The sequence below is a fragment of the Rhinopithecus bieti genome, unplaced genomic scaffold (assembly GCF_001698545.2).
Source record: "Rhinopithecus bieti isolate Rb0 unplaced genomic scaffold, ASM169854v2 scaffold_37657, whole genome shotgun sequence".
In the NCBI taxonomy this organism is placed as follows: domain Eukaryota; kingdom Metazoa; phylum Chordata; class Mammalia; order Primates; family Cercopithecidae; genus Rhinopithecus; species Rhinopithecus bieti.
This window is the reverse complement of record NW_016815825.1, coordinates 625,069-649,908: the sequence shown is the minus strand read 5'-3', so window position 1 is coordinate 649,908 and position 24,840 is coordinate 625,069. Positions and strand designations below refer to the sequence as shown.

At 41.7% G+C, this 24,840-nt stretch overlaps 1 protein-coding gene and 1 long non-coding RNA gene across 3 annotated transcripts in view; both read right to left on the bottom strand.

Annotated features, from left to right (window-relative positions):
- Positions 1 to 7,947, bottom strand: part of LOC108516520 (uncharacterized) — a 37,164-nt gene extending 29,217 nt beyond the window's left edge. The window contains exon 1 of the long non-coding RNA XR_001881851.1: positions 7,835 to 7,947. This is a non-coding gene — a long non-coding RNA (uncharacterized LOC108516520). The remainder of the gene's footprint in view (positions 1 to 7,834) is intronic.
- Positions 7,948 to 9,184: 1,237 nt separating this feature from the next.
- On the bottom strand, positions 9,185 to 18,880 carry OXGR1 (oxoglutarate receptor 1). 2 transcript variants are annotated; one of them, XM_017854062.1, is made up of 2 exons: positions 18,498 to 18,880; positions 9,185 to 11,289 (listed from the first exon to the last, which is right to left on the bottom strand). In XM_017854062.1, exon 2 carries the CDS (start codon positions 11,214 to 11,216, stop codon positions 10,203 to 10,205), a length of 1,014 nt encoding a protein of 337 aa, XP_017709551.1. In that variant the 5' UTR covers positions 11,217 to 11,289; positions 18,498 to 18,880; the 3' UTR covers positions 9,185 to 10,202. The 2 variants fall into 2 exon arrangements, with proteins under 2 accessions (XP_017709551.1, XP_017709552.1); XM_017854063.1 differs by lacking the exon at positions 18,498 to 18,880 and adding an exon at positions 16,634 to 16,798.
- Positions 18,881 to 24,840: the final 5,960 nt, after the last annotated feature.

The following is a 24,840-nucleotide window of genomic DNA, read 5'->3' as shown; positions in this document are numbered from 1 at the left end:
GCAGTATTGGGGTGGGAGTTACCCGATTTTCCAGGTGTTGTGTGTCTCAGTTCCCCTGGGTAGGAAAACGGATCCCCTTCCCCCTTGCGCTTCCAGGTGAGGCGATGCCTCGCCCTGCTTCAGCTCTCGCTGGTCAGGCTGCAGCAGCTGACCAGCACCGATTGTCCGGCACTCCCTAGTGAGATGACCCCAGTACCTCAGTTGAAAATGCAGAAATCACCGGTCTTCTGTGTCGCTCGCGCTGGGAGTTGGAGACTGGAGCTGTTCCTATTCGGCCATCTTGCTCCGCCTCCCCCCCCCATGACAGATTCTCATCACTGGTCTAAGCAAAGTCTTCCTTTGCCTAATTTATTGGTTTGCTTGTTTATTAAGACAATAAACACTTGTTATCTAATAACCCAATTAAAGATAAATAATATTGACACTAACTTACCCATGTCCTCTGTGCTACTCCTCCTATGCTCTCTTTTTCTTGTTCCATATTTTCCTTCCATTGCCTTCGATTTTAAATTCTTTAAGTTTATTTTTTGAGATATTTTTTCTTGATGTTCTCACACTGAAATTTAACACAGCCAAAGTTAGTCAATGTGTCTACTCGCTTCCCAAATGCAAAGATCTTGCTGTATTAATTACAGTATCACTTCTCCCAAAGTGCTAATAGTATTATAGCAGTTATTAAGAAATTGTTTTGGGCAGATACAGAGTTTAAGGGGTCCTTGGTAAGGTTTTTTTTTCTTTTAAAGCAGCTCCAGAAATGTTTCTTGTCTAGCAGAAAAGTGGCTTGAAAGGCCAGGCCAGCAAGCTTTAATATGCAAATACCAGCCATTAGAAACTGGGTCCATCCAATATGACAATTATCGCCCTCTTCTCCTTGTCACCCTGTGTACTAAGCATCATGGCCACCCCCAGATAACCTCACTTTGCAGGACATCATGGCTTCCTGCTTATTAAAAGGCAAGGGTGGCAGGGCCAGTTTTTTTGTGGGCTACGTGAATGACATACCTGGTCAAACCAATCCCCTGGGCCTATGCAAATCAGACATCACTTCCTCCAGCCTCCTAGCATAACTGTTTTCCACCGCTCTTGGGGTTTCCTGTGTCGGTCTGTAGCCCATTTCCCTGTGTCTCTGTACGGGGAGCGTCTTTCATCTTTTTTGCCTATTAAACTCTCCACTCCTTAAAACCACCCCACGTGTGTCGGTGTCATTTTATCTAAACCACCACGAGGCAAAGGACCCTGGTATTCCTCCAGTCATCAGAGCCATATCATTTTAGTGCATTGAGTGGGAAACCAAGGTACGGCGTGGTAAGTATGGGAGTGAGCTTAAAATCTGTTCTATCATTCTGAGGTGATCTTAGCCTCTATTTTAAAATCAAATCGAATCAATCAATGGGCATCCATCAGCTGGTTAAATAGGCTTATCATGCCTGCTGTTCTAAAGATACAGATGACAGACTTGTTGGTGAGAACATGGAGAACCCCTGAATACCCACAGGTCAACCCCCGAATACCCACAGGTCATCAGGAATGTTGGCCATGTTTTGAATCAGTTTCCTTCTGTGCGAAGACTTCACCATGGCTGGGAAAAGTTCTGAGGCAACTGAGAATTTCTGGCCAGGGCACACCCTGGCGTTACTCAAAGGCCTCTGGACCAAACTCAGCCTCCAACAGCACGTTTCGGGTGTTGGAAGAGAATCCCCAGCTATCCTGTCCAAAAACTCTCCTTTTTCCTATCTGTAGTCTCTTACTCTGTGTGTGTGTCAAATGTGTGGGAATTTAGTAACTGGGAGAGTAGCTCAGGAATGCTGTTCCAATTTTCTGTTCCCCTCACCCACAATCTCTCTCTCTCTCCGCCCCCCCACCCCCCTACCCTTCCTCTGGTGAGCACATAGTATTTGTAAGTCAACATCGCTACCTACTGGAAATAGAAATTCTCTTCATGAGGCAATTTTTTTTTTTTTTTTTTTTTTACGGTAACATGAGCTTCCTTGTGCACCACTGGAAATCAGGCTCTAAGCCTCTTCCATGAATGGGAAAATTCTGCTCTCAACAGTTAGGAGTTAAATGTCTTCCATAGCCAAATTTGAGTCTCAGTATTGTCCCATCAGCAGGAAAATGGCCATTAGGTTCCTGCGTTCCTTTAAGGCACCTATTCTGTCTCCGATTAAGACAGTACTTAACTAGTAAGGGGATTTTAAGTCCAGAAGTTAACTGGAACCATTTTTCTAAGGGTAAACGCTTTAGCATGGGCCATAACAGCAGGATATGGAGTTCAATCTAGTATGCCTTGCCATTAAAGGGGACTTGTCCAATTATACAGTTTTTCCTGAGATCCATTTTATTTTTAGGGAGGCACACAGATCACACAAGTCTAGGAGGTCGAAGGGAAATAATAGACAGAGGACTAGGACTACCTGAGTAAGCGTGACTAGGTCTCAAAAGTCTAGTTCCTCTGGTGCCATGGCTTAGAGGATCACACCTACAGTCATGGGCAGCACATTTAACAGGGTGCCAGGACCAAGGAATAATTGGAGGGACGCCCCCACTGTTTTCTTCTCCAACCTGGGTAACATACAGAAAGCAAGGAGACTAAAAGGACACTTTTATTCTCACTTCTCTTTCTAGATGGGTAACAGATTGTCTTCAGCATGCCCTCTCCTGGAGTGTATTTTAAAGCAAAGCACTGGGACTCCTTCAACTCTGAGACTTTGAAGAAAAAACCCTTCATATTTTATTGCACAAGGACATGTCCTTCTTACTATCTTGGGGACAGACAAACGTGGCCTGTTGGGGGAAGCCTTGGTTTTAATATTATCCAACAGTTGGATCTTTCCGGCAGGCAGAAGGGCAAATGGATTGAGGTCCCCTATGTGCAGACTGTCTTTGCCCTGTGAGACAACCCAGACCTTTACAAGCTCTGTACAATCAACCCAGTTCTTTTAGCAGCCATGGCAGGCAAGCCGACAGGGAATAGTTCCCCAGAGCTGAAGGAGGTTCCAGAGGAGCAATCTAAGACAGATATTGAATGTCACAATCCTTCCAGTCCCCCTCCAATTGTACCATCAGCCACTCCAGCTCCGTTATCTCCAGTATAGGCTGCTCTCTCCACTTCACTCTTAGCTCTGCAGGAAATACCCAATGGGACATAGTATGGGAGCACTTTTAACTGCATAACTAACTCCTCTCAGGAGAACACTCTTCCCCCAGTGCCAAAGAACACTCTCCTCACACCCTCAGGCTGGGAAAAGTTGACTAATGCCTCCCTCTGCTTAAAAAGCAGTGAGAAAGGGCCATATTTGGGAGATCTCAGATATTGTAACATCACACTTGTAACTGGTGATAGTTCAAAGATGTCGGGGAGGAGAGTGCAACAAGGGTCATCTAAAAGGATCAGAAGGCCTAGTGGGGAGCTTTCAGAATCTAATCTTTCCTTCTGGTTGGAAGTCTCGACGGGAGTAGCATGCTCTAAGTAACCACCTTGACTATAATGTAAAGAATAACACATGGACCTTTCCAAACATGCCCCCTCATGGAATTCCAGACCCATGTATTATGTTTGCTAATAGTAGCTGCTTACAGATCTGTGGACAAACTGGAAACATCTGGACTGATAGCCCTTGCCACAAGGGTCATCTGAGATATTGGCCAGGGCATATTATGTCTCTAATTCTTCAAAACTCCATTTGTCAGGTGGACAAATTTCTTAATAACTCCTATATTTCCCCCTGAGAAGATGTCATCCTAACTACTGTTAGGGGGCTTTGGGCCACAACTCTTTCTGGCTACTTCCTGCTGCAAAGGAGCGTTGAGTGGGAAGGGAAGAGCAGCTAGGGCTCCTCCTGGGGTCCATCTAAGGGTCCTTGGCAGAACGTCATGTCCATAGGTGGTTCTGTTTGCAGCACTTCTTCTCACTTGGCATGTCAAATTCCAAATGGCATTGTAAATGACTATCCTAAATATGGATGTCCTGATCCCAAGGATGCCCCTATTACATGTAAAGAAGGGAAACTTCTAAGATATGAGAAAAATCTGCTGGTGTCTCTCACAAGGCACAACTTAGGATCATCCCTACAAGGAATGGGGCTATATATATATATACACACACACATACACATATACATATATAGTGTGTGTGTATGTGTGCGTGTGTGTGTGTGTGTGGCTCCTGGCCACCTAATCCTACCAAGGGATTGGAAGGGAACCTGTACTATAGTAGCAGTAGTTTCCCACTTACTATTTTTAAATTCTACTGAGATGGCAGCATCATTTGGGGATATCCCTAACTTAGACTGTTTTCTAGAAACTACAGTATCTCAAATATGCTGGACAAAGAGCACTATCATTTCTATACCCTAATATGTAGATTTAACTGAAAGGGCAGACTGGGGAGGGCATGCATATGACAATCCCATCTTAGAAAAGCCATGGATGGAAAATTCCATAGCCAGAGGTCTATTCCAGTTTACAGGCATCCCTTTACTTGAAAGATCAGTACTTAATATCTCTATTATGATGCAATGAGGATGGAAGGCAACTGTAGGTGCCACAGAGGCACCACAACAATCTATAGACTCCTTAGCCTCAGTAGTAGTACGAAATAGATGGGCCTAAGATGTCCTTACAGCTGAAGTAGGAGGTACCTGTGCACTTTTAAATTAAATGTACTGCTTCTGGATTAACACCTCTAGTAAAGTAAAGGAAAATCTACAGGTACTCAAAGATCAAATCAACATTATTGACAGGCTAAGAGAAAATGCATCAAATCAAAATTATTGACAGGCTAAGAGAAAATGCAGCCTTCAGCCCTGAGTGGCTACAAACCCTGTTTAATGAATTCCAGTCTTCTTTATGGAATTGGTTAGCTCTTTTATTAAACCCCCTCTTGCTTGTATGCCTTGCATTAATATTCGGACCTTGTATACTCAATACTATAACTCGAATTGTTTCCTCTTGTCTGGAAGCAATCAAACGCCAAATGGTGCCGCAAACAGAACCACCTATGGACATGACATTCTGCCAAGGACCCTTAGATGGACCCCAGGAGGAGCCCTAACTACTCTTCCCTTCCCACTCAATGCTCCTTTGCAGCAGGAAGTAGCCAGAAAGAGTTGTGGCCCAAAGCTCCCTAACAGTAGTGAGGATGACATCTTCTCAGGGGGAAATATTATAGGAGTTATTAAGAAATTATTTTAGGCAGATAGAATGGATAAGGGGTCATTGGAAAGGTTTTATTTCTTTTAAAGCGGCTCCAAAAACATTTCTTGTCTAGCAGAAAGGGTCAGTCAGCAAGCTTTGATATGCAAATGCTGGCCATGAGAAACTGGGTTCATCCAGTATGGTGATTCCCTCCCTCTTCTCCTTGTCACCCCATCTGCCGAGAGTCATAGCCACTCCCAGACAACCCTGCATGTGCAGGACATCATGGTGCCCCGCATTTGCATATTAAAAGGCTAGGGTGGGAGGGCCAGTTTTTTTTGCAGGCTATGTGAATGACATACCTGGTCAAACCAATCCCCTGTGCCCTGTGCAAATCAGACATTGCCTCCTCCAGCCTCTTAATACAGTTGACTGTTTGCTGCGGCACTCAGGGTTTCCTCTCTTGGCTTAGAGTCCCCCCCTTCTATCTCTGTACCAGAGAGCTTCTTTCTTCTTTCTTGCCTATTAAACTCTCTGCTCCTTAAAACCACTCCACTTGTGTCTGTGTCATTTTATCTAAATCAGCATGAGGCAAAGGCCCCTGGTGTTTCTTCAGTCATCAGAGCCGTATCAATAGTTCTCAGTGTTTAGGTTTTGCCTTGTTTCTTAAAGCCACAAACTAGACATTATAATTATTGTTTTACACAGTCAATTTTGTTTAGCTTTACCTAGATCATTATGTTAGGAGTAGAAGGTATCTGCGTTACCTGGCAGCAAATCCGTACGTGTGTACAACTACCCACAATTCTTGACTCCTCAGAAGAAAGAATTCAACTGAGGGGCATAAGGCAGAAAAGAAAACTGAGGCAAGCATCAGAGCAGGAGTTATTAAATAGCTTATTTAAAGGAGTTTATTAAAAGGCTTTAGAGCAGGAAAGAAAGGAAAGTACACTTGGAGGAGACTCAGGAGGGAAACTTGAAGGGCAAATGCAATGCTTAACCTTGATCTTAAGACTTCATGTTCTGGCCCATCTGTGGCTTCTTGTGCCCCTTTTCCATGATGCTTCCCTTAGGATGGGCTGCCTGCATGCACAGTGCCCTCTTTATGCTTGGTGAGCATGCACACTGTGTTGAGGAAGTGTTTTTCTCTGGGAAGTTGCCTCTCCCTGGTGCCTGTGTTCAATTAACACTTTAGTGTGACAGCTGTTTGGGAAATCAGAAGACTGTCTCTCCCTGGTGCTAGCTGCCAAGTTATCATTTTTAGAGAGGCAATATGATAACTGCTGAACCAAAAACTGATGATCACCTGACATTCCTGGTGGGTGACTAGGGGGAGCCCTCTTCTGGCCCACTTATGACTGTCTGACTACCTGTAACAATTACAACCATCTCTGCACTCATTATTTCTTCTTGTCTCTAAGACTATCCATTTGACATGATTGTCCTTCTTCCTGCAGTGCGTTCCCTAGAATTTTCTTTTGTGGAGGCCTTTCAGTGGTGAACATTTTATCTCTTCTTTACCTCTAAAGGTCATCATTTCCCCTTTATTTTCAAAAGCTACTTTTTCTAGATATGGAATTCTAGGTAAACAAGTATTTTCTTTCAACACACTAAAGGTATTATTTCACTTTTTTAAATCCATGTCCCTGCAAAGGACACTTTTTTATGACTTGTATTTTTGTGATTATGACTTATATTTTGCAATATTGCTACCATGAGGGCAGAAATGAAGGAGGGAGGGGTGAGAAGGAGGAAGAAAGGAATGAAAGAAAAAAGGGAAGGGAAGGGAAGCGAAGGGAAGGGAAAGGAAGGGAAGGGAAGGGGAGGGAAAGGATGGGAAGGGAAAGGAATGGAAGGGAAGGGAAGGGAAGCGAAGCGAAGGGAAGGGAAAGGAAGGGAAGGGAAGCGAAGGGAAGGGAAAGGATGGGAAGGGAAAGGAATGGAAGGGAAGGGAAGGGAAGGGAAGGGAAGGGAAGGGAAAGGAAGGGAAGGGAAGCGAAGGGAAGGGAAAGGATGGGAAGGGAAAGGAATGGAAGGGAAGGGAAGAGAAGGGAAGGGAAGGGAAAGGAAAGTGGAGAAAGAAATAACAACAAATAATCTGTATCTAATCTAACCTCTAGCTTTACCTTCCAAGTTACTGCAGATATGCAGGTTGGAGGAACGTGATAAATAACAAAATGGAATTAAAACAGCCAGACCTGCAATGTGAAAAATTCCACAGGACAAATGACTTCACTTGATTTCTTCAGCAAAGAAATGGCAATTAATAAAGAAAAGGTGAGCTCTTCTAGATTAAAATAAATTTAAGAGTCTTATCAACCAAATGCAATGCATGGAGCTTCCTCTGATCCTGATTTGAAGAAAAAAAAAACTGTATAAATATACTTTGGGGGAAAACAGGGGTAATGAAACATGGATTAGTATTAGATATATTGAGGAATCAGTTATTATTTTGTTTTGGTTTTGTATGTTTTGAAAGAAATCTGTGTTGAAGCATTGATAGGTAAAATTGTATCTTGTCTAGAATTTGCTTTTAAATATTCTAGCAAAAAAGATGTGAGATGAGAGAGATAAAACCTGAAGGGTGGGATGTTGGCTATTGATGAAATTAAGATATGGGTCATTTGGTTCCTTTTTAAATTTTGTGACTATTTGAACATGTCCACAATAAAGAGTTACAAATAACGCAAGGGATTACCGTGTCTCAGAAGTCTGGAATCGGTTTTTCTGGCTTCCCCATATGCAGGTGCAGTGAGCCTGACTTGCACTTTCAGTTCTCATACAGCAAGCAGACCTGAGTAGCTCTGCCCTGGTGGATGCAGTCAGAGCTCTGCTTTTTCGTTCTCATTCTGTCTTTCTCTGCCTGGGCCTGGTTGTATGCAGCAAGGTCACACAGGTCCCATTGTAGCCTGGGAAATATCATCAATCCCTTTTTTTGGCCTCAGTTCAAAACTGCCTCCTTCAGCACAAATAACCCAGAACTCTTAACTTTGTAAAATAAAACTGACCCTTTGAATTAAATGTAGCTTGGATCTCTGTGATTCTGTTCTATCGGCAGTACCCTAGAGGGCAGACCAACCCACAGCTGTGGGAACAAGATTAGGTAACAGAACGACAGAAAAACTTAATCAAGGGGGAGGCATTTTTTGGATAATGGAAAATTATGCACGCTCCCAAGCTAAGGTCAATTATCCAGGGTAATAAAAATGTTAAAAATGTGAGAAAGTGAGATTAAGTGTTGGAGCAAGGTCCCTAAAAGAGCAAAATAAAGACCAAAGATACAGTGAAAGAATTTCTGCCAGAAGGATGATTTGTTTTTCTATACGTTGGTAGGAAGAAGGTAAAAAATAAAAGAAACTACAGAGATGAGTTGAGAAAGACATGAAGGAGGTTGAAGTGGCTTTTCTCTGGTGGGTGAACTCTTTGGAATAAGAAGGAATAAAGATGGGGAGAGAAAGGAAAGGAGTTTGTGCCCAAGGCTAGAATAATGACCCCAGTGGAATACGAGCAAGTCTGTCGGCACTTTAGCGATAGTCCAGGGGCTGGACTAGGCATCAGGAAAAAGAAAAAGAGCTGGCAGTTCCAGGTGGACCTCTGAATATTTCTTGATGCTAATACAGCCAGTGCAGATGAGAAAGTTGGGGTCCTCTAGTGAAATAGCTTATTCCACATGTTATAGAAAGGCTCAGAAGAAGATGGCTCAGAAGGCAGGGGTTGCAGAAAGCACCGTTGTCCAGAAAAGTTCATGTTCAGATTCATCGGCTTCCTCTTCTTTCCCTCAACTTTCTCTGAAGAGATTCCTGATGAACATCCTCACTGGAGTCTAAGTCAGATGTCATGTCCTAGAAGAATTGGAACATCAGGAAGAATTTCTATGGCACACTTTCCTCTGTGTAAGTCAACTATTTCAGCCTTATTCTATAATATTATTGATTCTTAACTTATTTTTGTTCCTAACCATAGAGAAAATAAGTTTCATGTAAATATAATAGTGATAAAACTGCATTTTCACAGAAAAATATGACCAAACAGCCTATTACACAATTATAAATAAGTTTATTAATTGTACCAACATGTTATGAGTGTTTTAAATATCCAGACCAGGTATTTTCTCAAATATTTGTACTTACTGATAATTAAGCACACATACAATTCAAAAATATATTTAGCTATTACATAGACATATGTTCATTGTAGTCATAAAAGAACAAGGTATCTAAAGAGAATTAGTGTTTCCTGGAATTTTTTCCCACAAAAATCAAAACAGTGTTAGATATGATTGAATACCCAATACATACATGATATTTGAAAGTGACTTCTGTTCTCAAAAGTTTTCCTTCCTTCCCCAGGACATGTTAATAATGATGAATACGATTTGATAATTTTATAAATTCAATAAAACTTTTAACAACAATAAAAGCATAATACTCCAAATATCTTGCAGGTACTAATTTCAGCTATTTGCATGGATGTCCTAGAATTATTTCAAGGGTATCTTACTGGCTTGCAAGTAATATACAGAACTGGCTAAACCCAGTTTTATAATCTCAAAGTTAAGCTTGAAGGAAACAAATTGCAGAGCTATAAGATGTAAAAAATAAATATTAAGAAAGATACAAGTAGTGATTTGAATTATCTAATGGTTCAATACAAACAGGTCTGGAGTGCAGAGGAGCATGAAATGATGAGTGAAAAGATTGGTTTTCTCCTATCTTGGCACTAATTTACTGAGCAATCTAGGGCAAGGGTACGAAATTGGTTTCCATGTATATATAATAAGTTGGTGGGAACAGATGTTCTCTAAGATGCCTCTGAGTTCCAATAGCTTGTAATACTATGTCTGAACACTTTGCTGATATGCATGCATCCAATTCTTTATCTCCCCAGTGGAGGAGCTCAATAAAGGGATTGCAAAGAACTAGAAGCTCTGCTCTGGCTTTGGCACGTGATTACTTGAATACACAGTATTTACCAGGAGTTTCATTGAGGGAGACATCCTGAACGTCTTAGGAGTGCTAGGTAAAGTATCAGCAAGTATTTATTTTTGGTTAAGTAAATGAAGTATTTCAAGGGTTGTTTGAGTAACTGATTTTCTTTGCTTGCTCAAGGTTCCTGCTTACTTTACATCTCACTATTGAGCACACAGCATGCTGAAAGTTGTCGCTGACCACCACATATAGTAACAGGTTACCAAAGGTGTTCAGAGCAGCTAATGGTCTAGAAACGATGTAAGCTTCGTGGATCTGATTCTCAATGGAACAGCTGATCGAAAGCAGACGAGATTCGATCCGAATGACCCTCAAGATATGGAAGGGTAAAAAACATACATAAAATACCAGGAGTAGTAGAATGGTTAGCCTTCGAGCTTTCTGCTTAAGGCAGCTGTGAGTTTGCAGTCCATGGGTCAGAGTGTGAATAATCGTGGTATAGCAAAGTGTCACTATCACCAAGGGGAGGCAGAAAGTGGTTGCAGTCAAAATTAGGTTGTACCACTTAATAGTAGTGAGTTCATCCGAACTGGTGAGGTCGAGACAGGCTGATCTGTTGGTCCTGGTGGTTGATGTGATCAAGAAGGTCATAGGAATGACAGCTACCAGTGAAATGATCCACACCACAGCACAGGCTACAACTGCACATCGAGTTTTGTGAATGGAAAAGCAGCTCATTGGGTGAATGATCACACAGTAGCGGAAGATGCTGAAACAGGTGAGGAAGAGGATGCTGCTATACAGGTTGAAATGGAAGCTGAAGCGGATAAACTTACACATGAAATCTCCAAAGATCCAGTTTTCGCCACTGGCATAGTAGTGAATCAGGAAGGGGAGGCTGGTCAGATACAGCAGGTCTGTGCAGGCCAGGTTCAGCATAATGATGGTGCTGCTCTTCCAAGGTCGCATTTTGAAAATGTAAGTGGATATCGCTACTGCGTTCCCGGGAAATCCCACGAGGAAGATAATGCCGTAAATAACAGGGAGGTAGTGCATCTTGAGGGGGATGTTTTCATCAGTGCAATTTCCAAAAGCAGCTGCATAATCGGGGAAATCAGAAGCATTTGCTAAATAGTCTAGTGGCTCATTCATGGTTGCCTCCTTTCATCTTGCAAGGAAACAAGAGAGTTCAGTCTGGCAATACGAATCAAATGGAAGTAACTCGCTGATAAAGGAAAACAGAAAACATTAATGCTAGGGTAATAAAAACAAGGATCTACTTTTAAATGAAAATTGTTCTAACATCCTAAATTTGCCACTTCTCTCTCTTTAATCTCAAAAGAGACCCTGTGGAGAAGAAATTGAATTTCCAAGAAAATGACTGTGAGGCGAGTTACTAAGTGCATCTAATAAAAAAAATGTTAAATTATCATGAGAATTAAAATGAAGGACTGGGAGAAAAAAGCCACATGTAGCTTTGGAAAACAATTTGGCAAGGTCACCATTTGGGGAAGCTATAGGGTATCACCATTAGAGACTTAACAACAGGACCTACTGTTAACCAAGAGTGGTGCATGCCACCATCACTTCACTTCTACATATCACAAAATACTGAAAAGTGTTTCTTATTACCTCTATTTTACAGGAGACTAAGACTGAGAAATGTTTTGCAGCTCATCTCCGGTAACACATCTAGGGGCTTAGCTGGGATCCACACTTGTGTTTGTCTGACTCAAAAGCCATTCCCTTTCTCTATTACCTCTCTGTGCTGCCTCTCAATTTGTATTTTGTTGATTTTCATCAGGATTGCCATAAATAATGGAGGGAACAAGTGTGAAGACAGGAAAACGCTGAATACCGTAAATTTTGAAAATATAGATTGCACACATTGCAACATTGTATTTGTGGTAGATTTAATTGCACATTTCCACTCTTCCAATTCCCTTTAATAGCTAACATAATTTGTTTGTGCAGGGGAGTGTGTGTTGGGGTGGATGGGGTGGGATCAGTGGTATAATGCAACCATTAAGAGCCTGAGCCCTGAAGCCAGATGGCCAGATTTTGATGCTCAGATTAGCCATTTAGTAGCATGTTCCTAAGCAAGTTGATTAAGCTCTCTAGGGCTGGAAGGAGTGCAATTTTAACTTCCTTCTTCTTGCTTATTAGTGTTTTTAAAAATTTCGATGGTGAATTTTTGCAGTGAGGAAAGTACGTACATCTAGAAGAGTTACAATTAGCTTATTATTTGGATGTAAATAGCTGTTGGTGAAATGCATCCAAGTCCACATTTCTGGAGCACCCACTCTGTATTGGGTCCTCTGTCAAGTCCTAGAGATACAAGCTGAATAACATACACAGATACATAAGCCGCTGTCACAGTCTACTGGGGAAGTGGACATGGCAAATTATTTTAAGAAAATATAAACCCACCTCATGAAGCTGTCAATAGTATGTTAAAATAGGAAGAAAACACTTGGCACACTACTGGGCATGTAAGAAAAGCTTAAAAAATATTAGGTGATTGTTAGTTGTTAAGTCATTTGATGTATGAATGGTCCAAGACTACTGAGATCACAAGGGAAGGAGTAAACATCAGAGTCTGCCACCATTATTACTATTATCTGATACTAAACCTATACTATCCAGCATTTCTTGAGAGGAGTACAGAGATATATTTCAAACTAACCCAACTTGACAAATCGTAAATTAGCAGAATCAGTCCTTCTTGGCTGCCCTGAGTATATTCTTCCAGATCTCACTTAGTCCAGGAGGTCTGGGGGAGTTGTAAGGAACTCAGCATGTTTATGGGATATTGGGAGATGAAGTTGGGAAGGAAAAATGGGGATTAATAAAAAAATAATAGTGCCTTCTGTGTACAAAGCACTACTGTAAGTGTCTTACATATTTGCATCTATTTAATCCTCACAACAAATGGTGAGGTAGTGCTGTGATCCTCCCCATTGAACAGAAGAGGAAACTGAGGCACAGAGGAGGCAGTGATGTGCTCAAGGTCAAACTGCTAGTTAGGGGTGAGCCAGGATACGACTGGGGCAATCTTTTTGCAGGGCTGGGCTGCATCTCACAATGAGTGGGCAAGAGGGAAATCTGAAGTGCCTGTAATCACAAAGACCAGTTAGCACATTAACTCTCAGTGCTGCCTCTTAATGTGTGTTTTGTTGATTTTCATCAGGATTACTCTAAATAACAGAGGGAACAACAAGTGTGAAGACAGGAAAAGGCTGAATATCTTGGAAAGCTCAATAAATCAAACACTGTAGAGTTGTGCCTTTGTATCTGAAGTGAATTGGTTCCCAGACCCCCAAGGATACCAAAATCTACAGATGCTCACGTCACTGATATAAAAATAGAATGGTATGGTATTTACTCGTAATCTATGCCCATCCTCCTGTAAATCATCTCTAGATTACTTATAATACCTAATGCAACATAGATGTTATATAAATAGTTGTTATACTGTATTGTTTAGGGAATAATGACAAGAACAAAAAGTCTGTACATGTTTATTACAGACATATTTTAAAGTATTTTAATTCATGGATGGTTGAATCCACAAGTGTAGAACCCACATATATGGAGGGCCAATTGTAATTGTGTGAACCAGGGCTAAATTGTCAATAATAATAGTGCCTACTTTTCCTTGGATTGAGAGAGGATTAGATGATTTTTTGATGATTTTAACTTTCATTTTAGATTCAAGGGGTACATGTGCAGACTTCTTAGTTGCATCTATTAAATGATGCTGAGGTTTGGGGGCTGGACTAATCCTGTCACCCAGATACTAAACGAAGTGTTTAAAAGGGTGCCTGAATCATGTTAAGTGCTACATCAGAATCTGCCACCATTATAACTATTACCTGCTACTAAATCGACTCTATCCAGCATTTCCTGAGAGGAGTGCAGAGGTATATTTCAAACTAGCCCAACTTAACAAATCCTAAATTAGCAGAATCATTCCCTGTTGACTGCCCTTGAGTATACTCTTCCAGATCTCACTTAGTCCAGGTGCAGATCAGAATGCATTTACAGGTTTGCTACTTTTATTCTGTATGAACTGGGGAAAAAATAGCCCAGGTACATGGAACTTGCCTCTGGCCAGCTGTTAGGATCCTCAATGGGAGAGGCTGGTGCTCCCTGGGACCATGTATTACCCATCAAAAGTGAATGCTTCTCTCCTTGCCAAGTTATTTGACTCTAGTTAAAAGTGCTATTCATGGAACTATCATCTACACAGCACTGGAGGTTATAGGAATCAGGGACTGCTGACCAGTGAGAGCACTCTGAAGCCAGGCAACCACAGTGGATGGCTTCTCCCTTGGCAGAATGTCTTAAATGGATTCATGCATAAGGAGCAGAAAGTCACTTAAACTTGAAAGAAAATGGTCACAGCCAAGGAGTCCCAGAAGCAGCATGACCCAAGGACAGTTCTTAGATTACGTCAAGAGGCCACTAAGTATCTAATGCTGTTTCTGGAGCGAAGAAGTAAAGATAGTTTTAGTAACACCCAAAATAATTCTCCAGAGTTATTTCATTCTAATTGGGATTTGCCTCAACAGAGAAGTGAGAGGAAGAGAAGGGGAGGGAATTCAAGTCCAAGCTGCTTATTTGTCAGCTCCTTGAAAGCAAAACACAAGTCACCTCATACCCCAGGGGCTGGCACATGGAAGGTGTGCAGTAAATATTCGTATTTGCTGAATGCATTGAAGAACGATCAGTAACATCAGCAAAACTTATGTGGTACTGAAGGGCTAGTGGCAACTATCATTCTTTTTAAAAGCTTGGTTCTTAGGCCAGGCACAGTGTCTCAAGCCTGTAACCTCAGCACTTTGGGAGGCTCAGGCAGGCGGATCGCCCAAGGTCAGGAATTCAAGACCTGCCTGGCCAGCATGGCAAAACCCCGTTTCTATTAAAAATACAAAATAAGTAGCTGGATGTGGTGGCCCGCGCCTATAGTCCCAGCTACTTGGGAGGCTGAGGCATGAGAGTCGCTTGAACCTGAGAGGCGTAGGTTGCAGTAAGCTGAGATTGCACCACTGTACTACAGCCTGAGTCACAGAGCAAGACTCTGTCTTTAAAAAAAAAAAAAAAAAAAAAAGCTTGGGTCTTTGATGACTTTTAAAATAAGAAGCAAAATTACAATTCCTGTCATTGCCAAATAAACCCTTAGCCATGTTATGGAGACCATTTTGAACAATAATTCTATCAGGAAAAGATGGGTTATAGGTAGAAACAACTGCCTTATTGTTCTGAAAAATAATAGTTCAATTTAGGATTGAATGAAGACTGACTAGCCAACTGTAAGGGTGGAGGGGTTGACTAGGAAGCTTAATCTCTGTTCCTTAAAACCTCATAAAAGTATAGTCTGAGTTTACAAAATATGTGTGATGTCAAGAACAGGACACAAAAAACCAGTCTGGGCTGTGAGCAGGTAGGATGAAGCTGTTTCTTTCCTCCCTAGCCTCAGGGTCCAGTACAATTCACTGCCACAACTCAGAACACCAAATGGTCACAAACAAATCATTTCAACTCAAAGGACATTAAAGACAAATGTGGCACAATCCTGGGTATAATCCCTTCTCTTGCTACAACAGTAGTTCTCAAACGTGAGGAGGTTACAAATCACTTGAAACCAATGGGTTCTTTGCAAGCAAGAAATAATGATATATTCAGCTTCAGCATAACCAAAAATATAAGTGTGAACTAAGCTGAGTTCAGCAGGAATAAAAGCCAGCATCAAAGGTTGGAATAAACTTGTGAAGAAAAAGCTTATAATTTTAGTACAACCACTATGGAGAACAGTTTGGAGATTCCTCAGCAAACTAAAAACTGAACTACCATATGATCCAGCATTTCCACTGCTGGGTATATACCCAAAAGAAAGGAAATCAGTATATCAAAGAGGTATCTGCACTCCCATGTTTGTTGCAGCCCTGTTCACAACAGCCAAGATTTGAAAGTAACCTAAGTGTCCATCCGCAGATGAATGGGTAAAGAAAATGTAGTATTTATACACAGTGGAGTACTTTTCAGCCATAAAAAAGAATGAGATCCTGCCATTTGCAACATCATGGGTAGAACTGGAGGTAATTATGGGAAGTGAAAAAAGCCACGCATGGAAAGACAAACATTGCATGTTCTCACTCATTCGTGGGATCTAAAAATCAAAACAACTGAACTCATGGGCATAGCGAGTAGACGGATGGTTACCAGAAGCTGGGAGGAGTAGTGGGGGACTGCTGGAAGGGATGGCTAATGTGTACAAAAAAAAAAAAGGTAGAAAGAATGAACAATACCTACTATTTGATAGCCCAGTGGGGTGACCATAGTCAATAACTTAATTGCACATTTTTAAATAACTTAAAGAGTGTAAGTGGATTGTTTGTATTAATAACACAAAGGATGCATGCTCGAGTGGATGGATACAAAATTCTCTATGATGTGCTTATTTCACATTGCATACCTGTATCAAAACATCTCATGTACCCCATAATTATATATACCTGCTATGTACCCACAAAAATTAAGAAATAAAAAATTAAGAAAAAGCTTACAATTTTAGCCTTTTTTTTCTCTGAAATTGGAAAGTTGCTGTGATTGAGGCTAGCTGCAGGATGTTAATGTTTGGGTAACACACCGTTTGTGGACTGCTGTCCTGATGCCAGTACACCTAGGAACCTCACAGATTGGGACTCCAAGATTCTGCGGGTAAAGAAGGCAGGTTCAGAAATGCTATCTAGGTAAGTGGCAGCAGATACTACTTCACCTCCACCGAGTACTCCTGCCCATTTGGTGGGAACAAGGAAAGTGGGATTAATGATGTAAGGTGATTTTCCTAAGGTGCCTGTTGGTTTTGCAGATCAGTTTTGTTGGGTAAGTTAAGCTCCTTTTCCAACAATGCCTGTATCTCTCTCAGCTCTCCTCCCTCTCCCCCAGACTCCCTGGGTTTTTCTGGTTCTGTTCCCATGCTAAGGTAACAGTTTGTTCTTTCCTCCTTTTCCCAAGATGCCAATGGACTAGGGAGGTGCACAGTTGGAACACTTCATCTGTCACCTTCTCTCCAGAGTCCTTGGAAGCTCTGAAGCTGGGGTCACTTTGGATTGTTAAAAAGAAACTTAAGTAGACCTTCCATTCACAAAGATTCACTTCGATTTCCCAGTCTACATGTTTGAAACCTAGTTGTACTTCATACTGGTGGGAAACAGACCAATTCTTAACACAGGTGAATTTGTGACTGGGTGAGTGCTGTCCTCCCTGGTCTCTGCAGGAATCCTTCTCCCCAACGCTTCTGGGAGCCTCAAGGCTCTTCCCTCAATCCCCACTTTATTGTTTTTTGTTCACTTGTGTTGTTGTTGTTTTGGAGACAAAGTCTTGCTCTGTTGCCCAGACTGGAGTGCAGTGGCTGTGATCTTGGCTCACCTCAACCTCCACCTCCTGGGTTCAAGGGATCCTCCTGCCTCAGTCTCCGAGTATTTGGGATTACAGGCCCGTGCCACCACGTCTGGCTAATTTTTTTGTATTTATGTAGAGACAGAGTTTCACCATGTTGGCCAGGCTGGTCTCAAACTACTGACCTCAGGTGATCCACCTGCCCCAGCCTCCCAAAGTGCTGGGATTACAGACGTGAGCCACCGCACCCGGCCAATCCTCAATTCTTTAAGTAAGAATCTGCAACTCAGTTTCCCTGAAGACTATTAAGAGGTCATATTGATGCAGCCCAAAGATATGGTTTTGCCTATTTAATCTTAGGGAGAAACAAATACAATATCTGAAAGCTCGCTTCAGAAAAATGCATGCATGGACACGTAAATATTATACATACAATTTAGAGGTTTAGAGACCATTAAAGCTAGTTCACGAATCCATAGCAACGAAACAAAAAAGACAGACAAGAAAGGCATTTCAGGGGAAACATTTTCCTTGCTTGTTGGGGGTGGGGATGGGGCAGTGTCTTTGGTCGTTTCCAACGCCATACAGTCCACCACGATGCAGGGTGAGCTTTGAGAACATTCAGCGGGGCGGTGATCAATGGGGTGAGGGATTAACTCTGTTTGTCTCCTAAGCACTCTCCCTGCCCACCTCCCAGACCCCTCGCTTGGGTGTGAAAAAAAGTATGAGATGAAATCAGCAATCCCTAACTCCCCCAGTTCTCTCCAAGTCAAATGTCTTCTCGCCCTGGGCTTTTTGTTCCGCATAATGAACCTCTGTCTCCCGCCACAGGATCTGGGGTGCTCCTGCCGCCTCCAAAGAAAAAGGGGGCGCTGCTCCGTCGGCCCCTGCCTGCTGCAGGGACGTGCGGGGGTGCTGCCTCCCATGCTCCTTGGGCACCTTGCGTCTCCGCTCCCGGGCCAGCGCAGGGTCCCCCACACCCACTCCCTCCGACCCGTCAGCCCCGCTCCCCGATCGCGCGCGACTCACCTGGCAGCCCGGGCGAGGCAGACGTGCGCCCCGCGTGCCTGTGCAGCCTGGCTGGGCCGGGACCGCAGACCTGTCCAGGGGAGGCTGTGCACCGCCCCGCCCCTCCCACCCCTCCGAGGCCCAGCGAGCAAGTGAATGTTCCCGGGTCCTCGCCCGGGGCAGCCTGGCCGGCAGCATCCCGCCTCGCCCACTTCCCAGTGGACACAGGGACAGCGGCTTCCACTCCGGGAACCTCTGGACATCCTCTGTCCCGGTTTGGCGGGAAACTGCCCCCGGAGAAAGTGTTTGCAGAGGTTCCAAAAAACCAGCCGGGCGGGAGGGTTGTTGCCCCAGGAGGGTTGTGGCCGCCTTGTCTGGGTCCAGAAATATTTCCCCCCTCCTTCAGCCCAGTGCCTTTTTTTTTTTTTTTTTTTTTTTTTCTTTTGAGACGGAGTCTCGCTCTGTCGCCCAGGCGTCCAGTGCCTCTTATTTAGCGTGGGATGCAGGCGACTTACTGAGGCGTTGTCATTTTCCTGTATCCAATTACAACCCTGCCCTCCAGCGCTTAGCAAAGTGGTTTAAAAATAGTTTCTATCTTAAAACTATTTTAAAATAGTTTCTATCCCTGCGAAGAGCGTCTGTATCTCCAGATCTAGGGCGTAGGTAGCCTTCTTGCTGCATAACTTGGGAATCGCCTTTTCTCTTCTCTGAACCTCAGCCACATCGTCCAATATACTAGGGCCCCCTGAACCGCTGAACTTCAAGATCTCTTCCAGCATCAAAGAGAAGTTCACTGTATTAGCGAATCGGGGTGCTTGGAGAATGCCCCTCTACGCTCTTTCATGGACTGGCATTGAATGTCTCTTCTGCACTTCCATGTTGATGGGCATGAAACACCTTGCATAGCCCATTCTCTGGGAATGCCAGCCAGCAGGAGCAAGAATGTTAGGCTAGGTGTCCCACCAGGGCCCAGGTGGAAAGATTCCGCCCTGGCTAATGGTTGGGATAGGCCTAGGTAGGCATTTTTATTATCATGCTTATCATTTTGATTATTTGAGTTCCAGCCTCTCCAGGAAAATATTTTGCATTAGGAGAAAAAATGTTCTCTAATTTTACTATGTTTAATCGTTTTTTCAATTCTTCATTTGGAAATATTTGACCCTGTTTTCTTTCCACCTATTCATTCATCAGACATATGCTGTTTGATTATTCTGTGTCAAGAACTAAGGAAATATTAAAGAATAATACATAACCTTTGCTTCCAGGAGCTCATGTCTTATAGGAAAATAAGAAATAAATGTCAAACATGATGAGGGCTTGCCACTTGTAAATAAGGGTGCTGGGAGGGCACATAACCCAAAGTAAGGCTTTCTGAAGTAAAAGACATCCCAGTGTTTTTCCACGGGGAGCAGGATTTCCAGCTAAAGAGGAAATGACTTAAAGAGGTTATTTTAAAAACAAGTACTGGGTCCTAGAACCCTAGACATGGAAGGGACATTTAAACATATCCAGTCCTGTAAAGTTAAAATTGTGCAGGTGCTGTGGAAAAAAAAGTATAATGGTTCCTCTAAAAATTAAAAATAGAATTATGACACAACCGAGCAATTCTGCTTCTGGGAATATACCCCAAGGAGTTGAAAGGTGAGACTCAAACAGATACTTGTACACCCATGTTCATAGCAGCATTATTCACAATAGCCAAAATGTGGATGGCAGCCCAAGTGCCTATCAATGGGTGAAGAAAATGTGATGTATACATTCCATGGAACATTATTCAGTTTTAAAAATGAAGGAAATTCTGACACATACTGCAACACGGAGGAACCCTGAGGAGATTACGCTAAACAAAAGAAGCTAGCCACAAAAGCACAAATACTGTATGATTCTACTTATATGAGGTGCCTGAGTTGTCAAAGTTATGGAGACAGAAATTAGAATAATGGTTGCCGGGAGTTGTGGGGAGAGGGAATGAGGAGCTATTGTTTAATGAGTATGAAATTCAATTTTGGGAAATGAAAGAGGTCTGTAGATGGGTGGTAGGGTGGTTGCATAACAATATTGTTGCACAGTAATAATGCCACTGAACTACACTTCAGTATGGTTAAGATAGTACATTTTGTTTTATGTGTATTTTACTATAATTTTTTGAACTGACGTTTTAAAAAATTCAGTCCTATATATTCACTTTTCAAAGGAGGACACAGAATTAGAGTGGTCCAAATGACAAGCCCAGGGTCAGAACCACAGAGGTCTGTGTAAAACCAATGTGCCAAGCCCTCTGTTCTTACTACTACATTCTAGGGGTGGCTAGGTGACTTGAATGAAACCATTGTTTTCTCAGACAACAACGTACTACAATCCAATATTCTATATTGGCTCCATCAACAAGATGATTATTATGAATGAATTGTGTCTTGTATCTTTTAATGTTTACCTTTAAACATTACGTCTTACCACAACTCAAATTCTTTCTTTATGAAATAGTGATTTGCAGGAAAAAAAAAAAAATACTAACCAATAAAGATCCTGTCCCTATGTAAAGAGAATAATATATATCTTTAAAGCAACTTGCATTAGAAAGTGATGTCACTATTTTAGACTGTACATTAAACTTCAAATTTAGGATCTTGAGGTTGTCTTTTAACAACCCTAAATCAAAGACTTATATGAGGGTAAAATTCACTCCTATTTAAAATTGATCTCTTGCCCAGATTCAGAAATGCACTGTCTTCCTTAAAATGAGAACGAAATAGAACAATATTCTAGCGTTTAAATTTATAACTACTTGAGCAGCACAGGTGTCACCTGTGTGATGTGCTGCAATTGTTCATTTAAAGCAGGAAATGGGATTTATCATCATGATAATCAAGAAACTCAAAACTTCTCTAACCAGGAAGCACTGACATCTTAAAGCCTACTGTGCCAAAAAGCCCCGTGGAACTCTGCATAGAAAGCAGAGTTAGTATTACAGCATTCTCCAAAGAGCCATTAATGGTTTAGTTGGGGGTTAGCTGGGCTAAAATATTAGAAATTATCTTGGTTCTTATTCAGAGTTTTATTTAGAAAGGAACACATAGTTGGTGACAACATGGACCACTCCGTTTCCTGATTGGAGCCTCTGTCCAATCAGTTGAGCATCGTCATTCTCAATTTCAGATGATCATGCTTCCAGATAGTATTCCAACCATGACTGACCTTATCATTCCCAACCATGTATGGCCTTGTCTGACTTTTTTATAACTTTGGCCACAATATGATATGTTTGGTATAATAGCAGTATTCTCATGAGATGAATTGTCTTGGTTTTTGAAAAATGGTTAACTTATTTTCTAGTGCCTTCAAAATGAATTGCTCAGTTAAGATGTACTGATTAAATAAAGCAATCTGTGTCATCTATACTCTGTTAGGCAACGAATTCAGATACTGTGATGCTTTCCAGATTCCGATAATATTTCTTTGGCGAGAAGGGTGACATCATGGTATAGTGGAGTGAGACAGTACTAGAAGTTTGAGGCCTGGATTTTAGTTTTGAAAGCAACTCATTTAGCTGGAAAAGAAATTTCATTTCCAGGCATTTTTTAGTCCATCTAGAAAAAGCAGAGTCGGACAGATCACTTTGTAAGGCCATATCTAGATTAAAGGGATCTTAATTATGAAAATTTAGAAGGGTAAAGCTTTGTTTCTTCAAAAAAATAAGTATGATATTGTTGTGCCAATATGAGCCACCTGCTATGCTTCGACGTGAACATCACTTCATGATTTTTAAATGTTGTTAAAATAGAACTGTCCTTGTGGACAGTTCTTTAAAAAAAGGACTCTTCTGGGACAGAAAGGACTCTTTCTGTTGAGAAAGACATTGGTTAGTTTGTCCTTCCTTAGATCCAATCCCAGTATAATTTGGGAGATGCTGTTAGGATCTTCTAAAGGTGGTTAAAAAGCCAGGCAGTTAATAGATCTAGATAGGAGGCACAGCTAAGAGATGGGATTGCCATTCTGCTCAGGAAGCGTTATAGTGTGAAGTGTGTTGACCCATGGAAGCAGAAAGAGGTGGAAAGTGGAGACTAAAGGAAGTGTTAGAAGAGGATTATAAAAAAGCCAAAGAATAGAGAAAACCATCATCGAGAAATGGAGCCCTTTGCTTCTGCTGGTGCAAGTGTCACTGCGTGAACTATCCTTCTTATCCCACCTCTCTGATTTGTACCTTATAATTTACTTCAGGTTTAATAAAGTACTCTATGAGTATATTTTCCAAGAAATACATTTTTTCTAACTTGAATACTTGCTGTACTTGTGTTTTGTACCATACAATGTAACATTGATTTATTTTTAAACTGCTTAATAATATTTAAAATGACAATAGTTTTACAAACTTGAGTCTTGCCCATTCAACAAGATTGGCTGCATCTCAAGAGAGAGCAGTTTATAGTCTCCTCTTTGGATAGTACGCAGCACGTTAAATAGGTACAAAATTAGCAATAACAATTGCCTATAGTTACTAGGTAATTATTACTAGAACTATAAATCTGATTCCTCATTTGACCTTAATTAATATTAAGTTCTTCAGATTTTTGTTGCTAGTTGAGAATAAGCTGTCTCCCACTGGCCTCTTCCAATCAATTGAGCATCTGAAAAGAATATGGGGAAAGAGTGGTCAAGAATTAAACAGAATGAGGCAGGGTGCAGGTGGTTCACACCTGTAATCACAGTGCTTTCTGAGGCTAAGACGGGAGGATTGTTTAAGGCCAGGAGTTCAAGACCAGCCTGGGCAACATAATGAGACTCTGTCTCTACAAAAGATAAAATTAAAAAAAAAAAAAAAAAAAAAAACCTAGCTGCGCATGGTGGCACGCACCTATAGTCCTAGCTACTTGGAAGGCTGAGGTGAGAGGATTGCTTCAGCCCAGGACTATGGAGGCTGCAGTGAGCCATGATTATGCACTGCACTCCAGCCTGGATGATGGTGAGACCCTGTCTCAGAAGAAACAAAAAGAAAACTAAGCTGGAAAGATTGTTAGGAAATCACTGGTGACATAAAAACCATTTCGGTGGTAGTAGGTGCCAAAGCTTGTTTGTGCAATAGGTTGAATAGCAAAATAGGAAGTTACAAATTGCTGGAAATGATGGAAAGAAAGAAATAAGGATGTAGCTTAAAGGGTGACATACTTAAAAGAAGGGGTTTTTAATTTATTCTTTCTTTAGGATAGAGGAAACCTAAGCATTGGTGTAGAGTGAGGGAAATAAAGAAGTCAATGGAAAGATTGAAGAGGGATGACTGAAGGACAATGGACGTAAAATAGTTGGGAGGTATGACTCCATGAGCAATAAGCAGGTGTTTGGATCCTGGTTCCTGCTTTTACAAGCTGTAAAACCTCCCTCTGTAACCATCATCTTGTTTATTCCAAAAAGCATGATTGATCAAGTCTAAATAAAATAATATATGAAAATCATTAGCACACAGCAAGCATTCATGAAATAATCACTATTATTAGGTCAGGAGCACAAATGAAAGCGGAAAGGCCAGCAGTTCCTCAGAGATGGGAAAGAAAGATGGGGGAAGATCTGCATGAACTCGAAGTGGAATTCCGTTACCTCTGAGGCTAATCCAGAGATTCTCAACCCTGGCAACATATTAGAATCAACTGAGGGGCTTTTAAAAATACCTATGCTCAGATCCCACCCTAGATCAATTAAATAAGAAATTCTGAAGGTATTAGTATTGTTTTTTGTTTGTTTTGTTTTGTTTTTGAGGTAGAGTCTGTCGCCCAGGCTAGAGTGCAGTGGTTCAATCTCTGCTCACTGCAATCTCCACCTCCTGATTTCAAGCGATTCTCCTGCCTCAGCTTAACGAGTAGCTGGGATTACAAGTACCCGCCAACACACCTGGCTAATTTTTGTATTTTTAGTAGAGACAAGGTTTTGCCATGTTGGCCAGGCTGGTCTCGAACGCCTGACCTCAAGTGATCCGCCTGCCTTGGCCTCCCAAAATGCTGGGATCGCAGGCGTGAACTACCGTGCCTGGCCAGTACTGATATTTTTAAAGGTCACTACGTTATCATAATATACAGTTGAAGGTAAAAAGATTAGAATGGATTTTGATTCTCAAATTTGATGGCACATTATAAATACTTCGAAAATTTTAAATAATAATGATGTCAAACATGAATGCATCTCAAAAGCAATATGTTTAGCAAAAGAAGCCAGTAGCAAGGGAAACCACTTCCATGATTCCATCTTGATTCCATTAAAATCAGGCAAAAAGTAATCTAAGAGGATAAAAATTAGAATAGTAGCTACTTTCTGGAGAAGAGGGAGGTTGACCAGAAAGGGCAAGAGGAAACATTCTAAGCTGATATAAGTGTGCTAT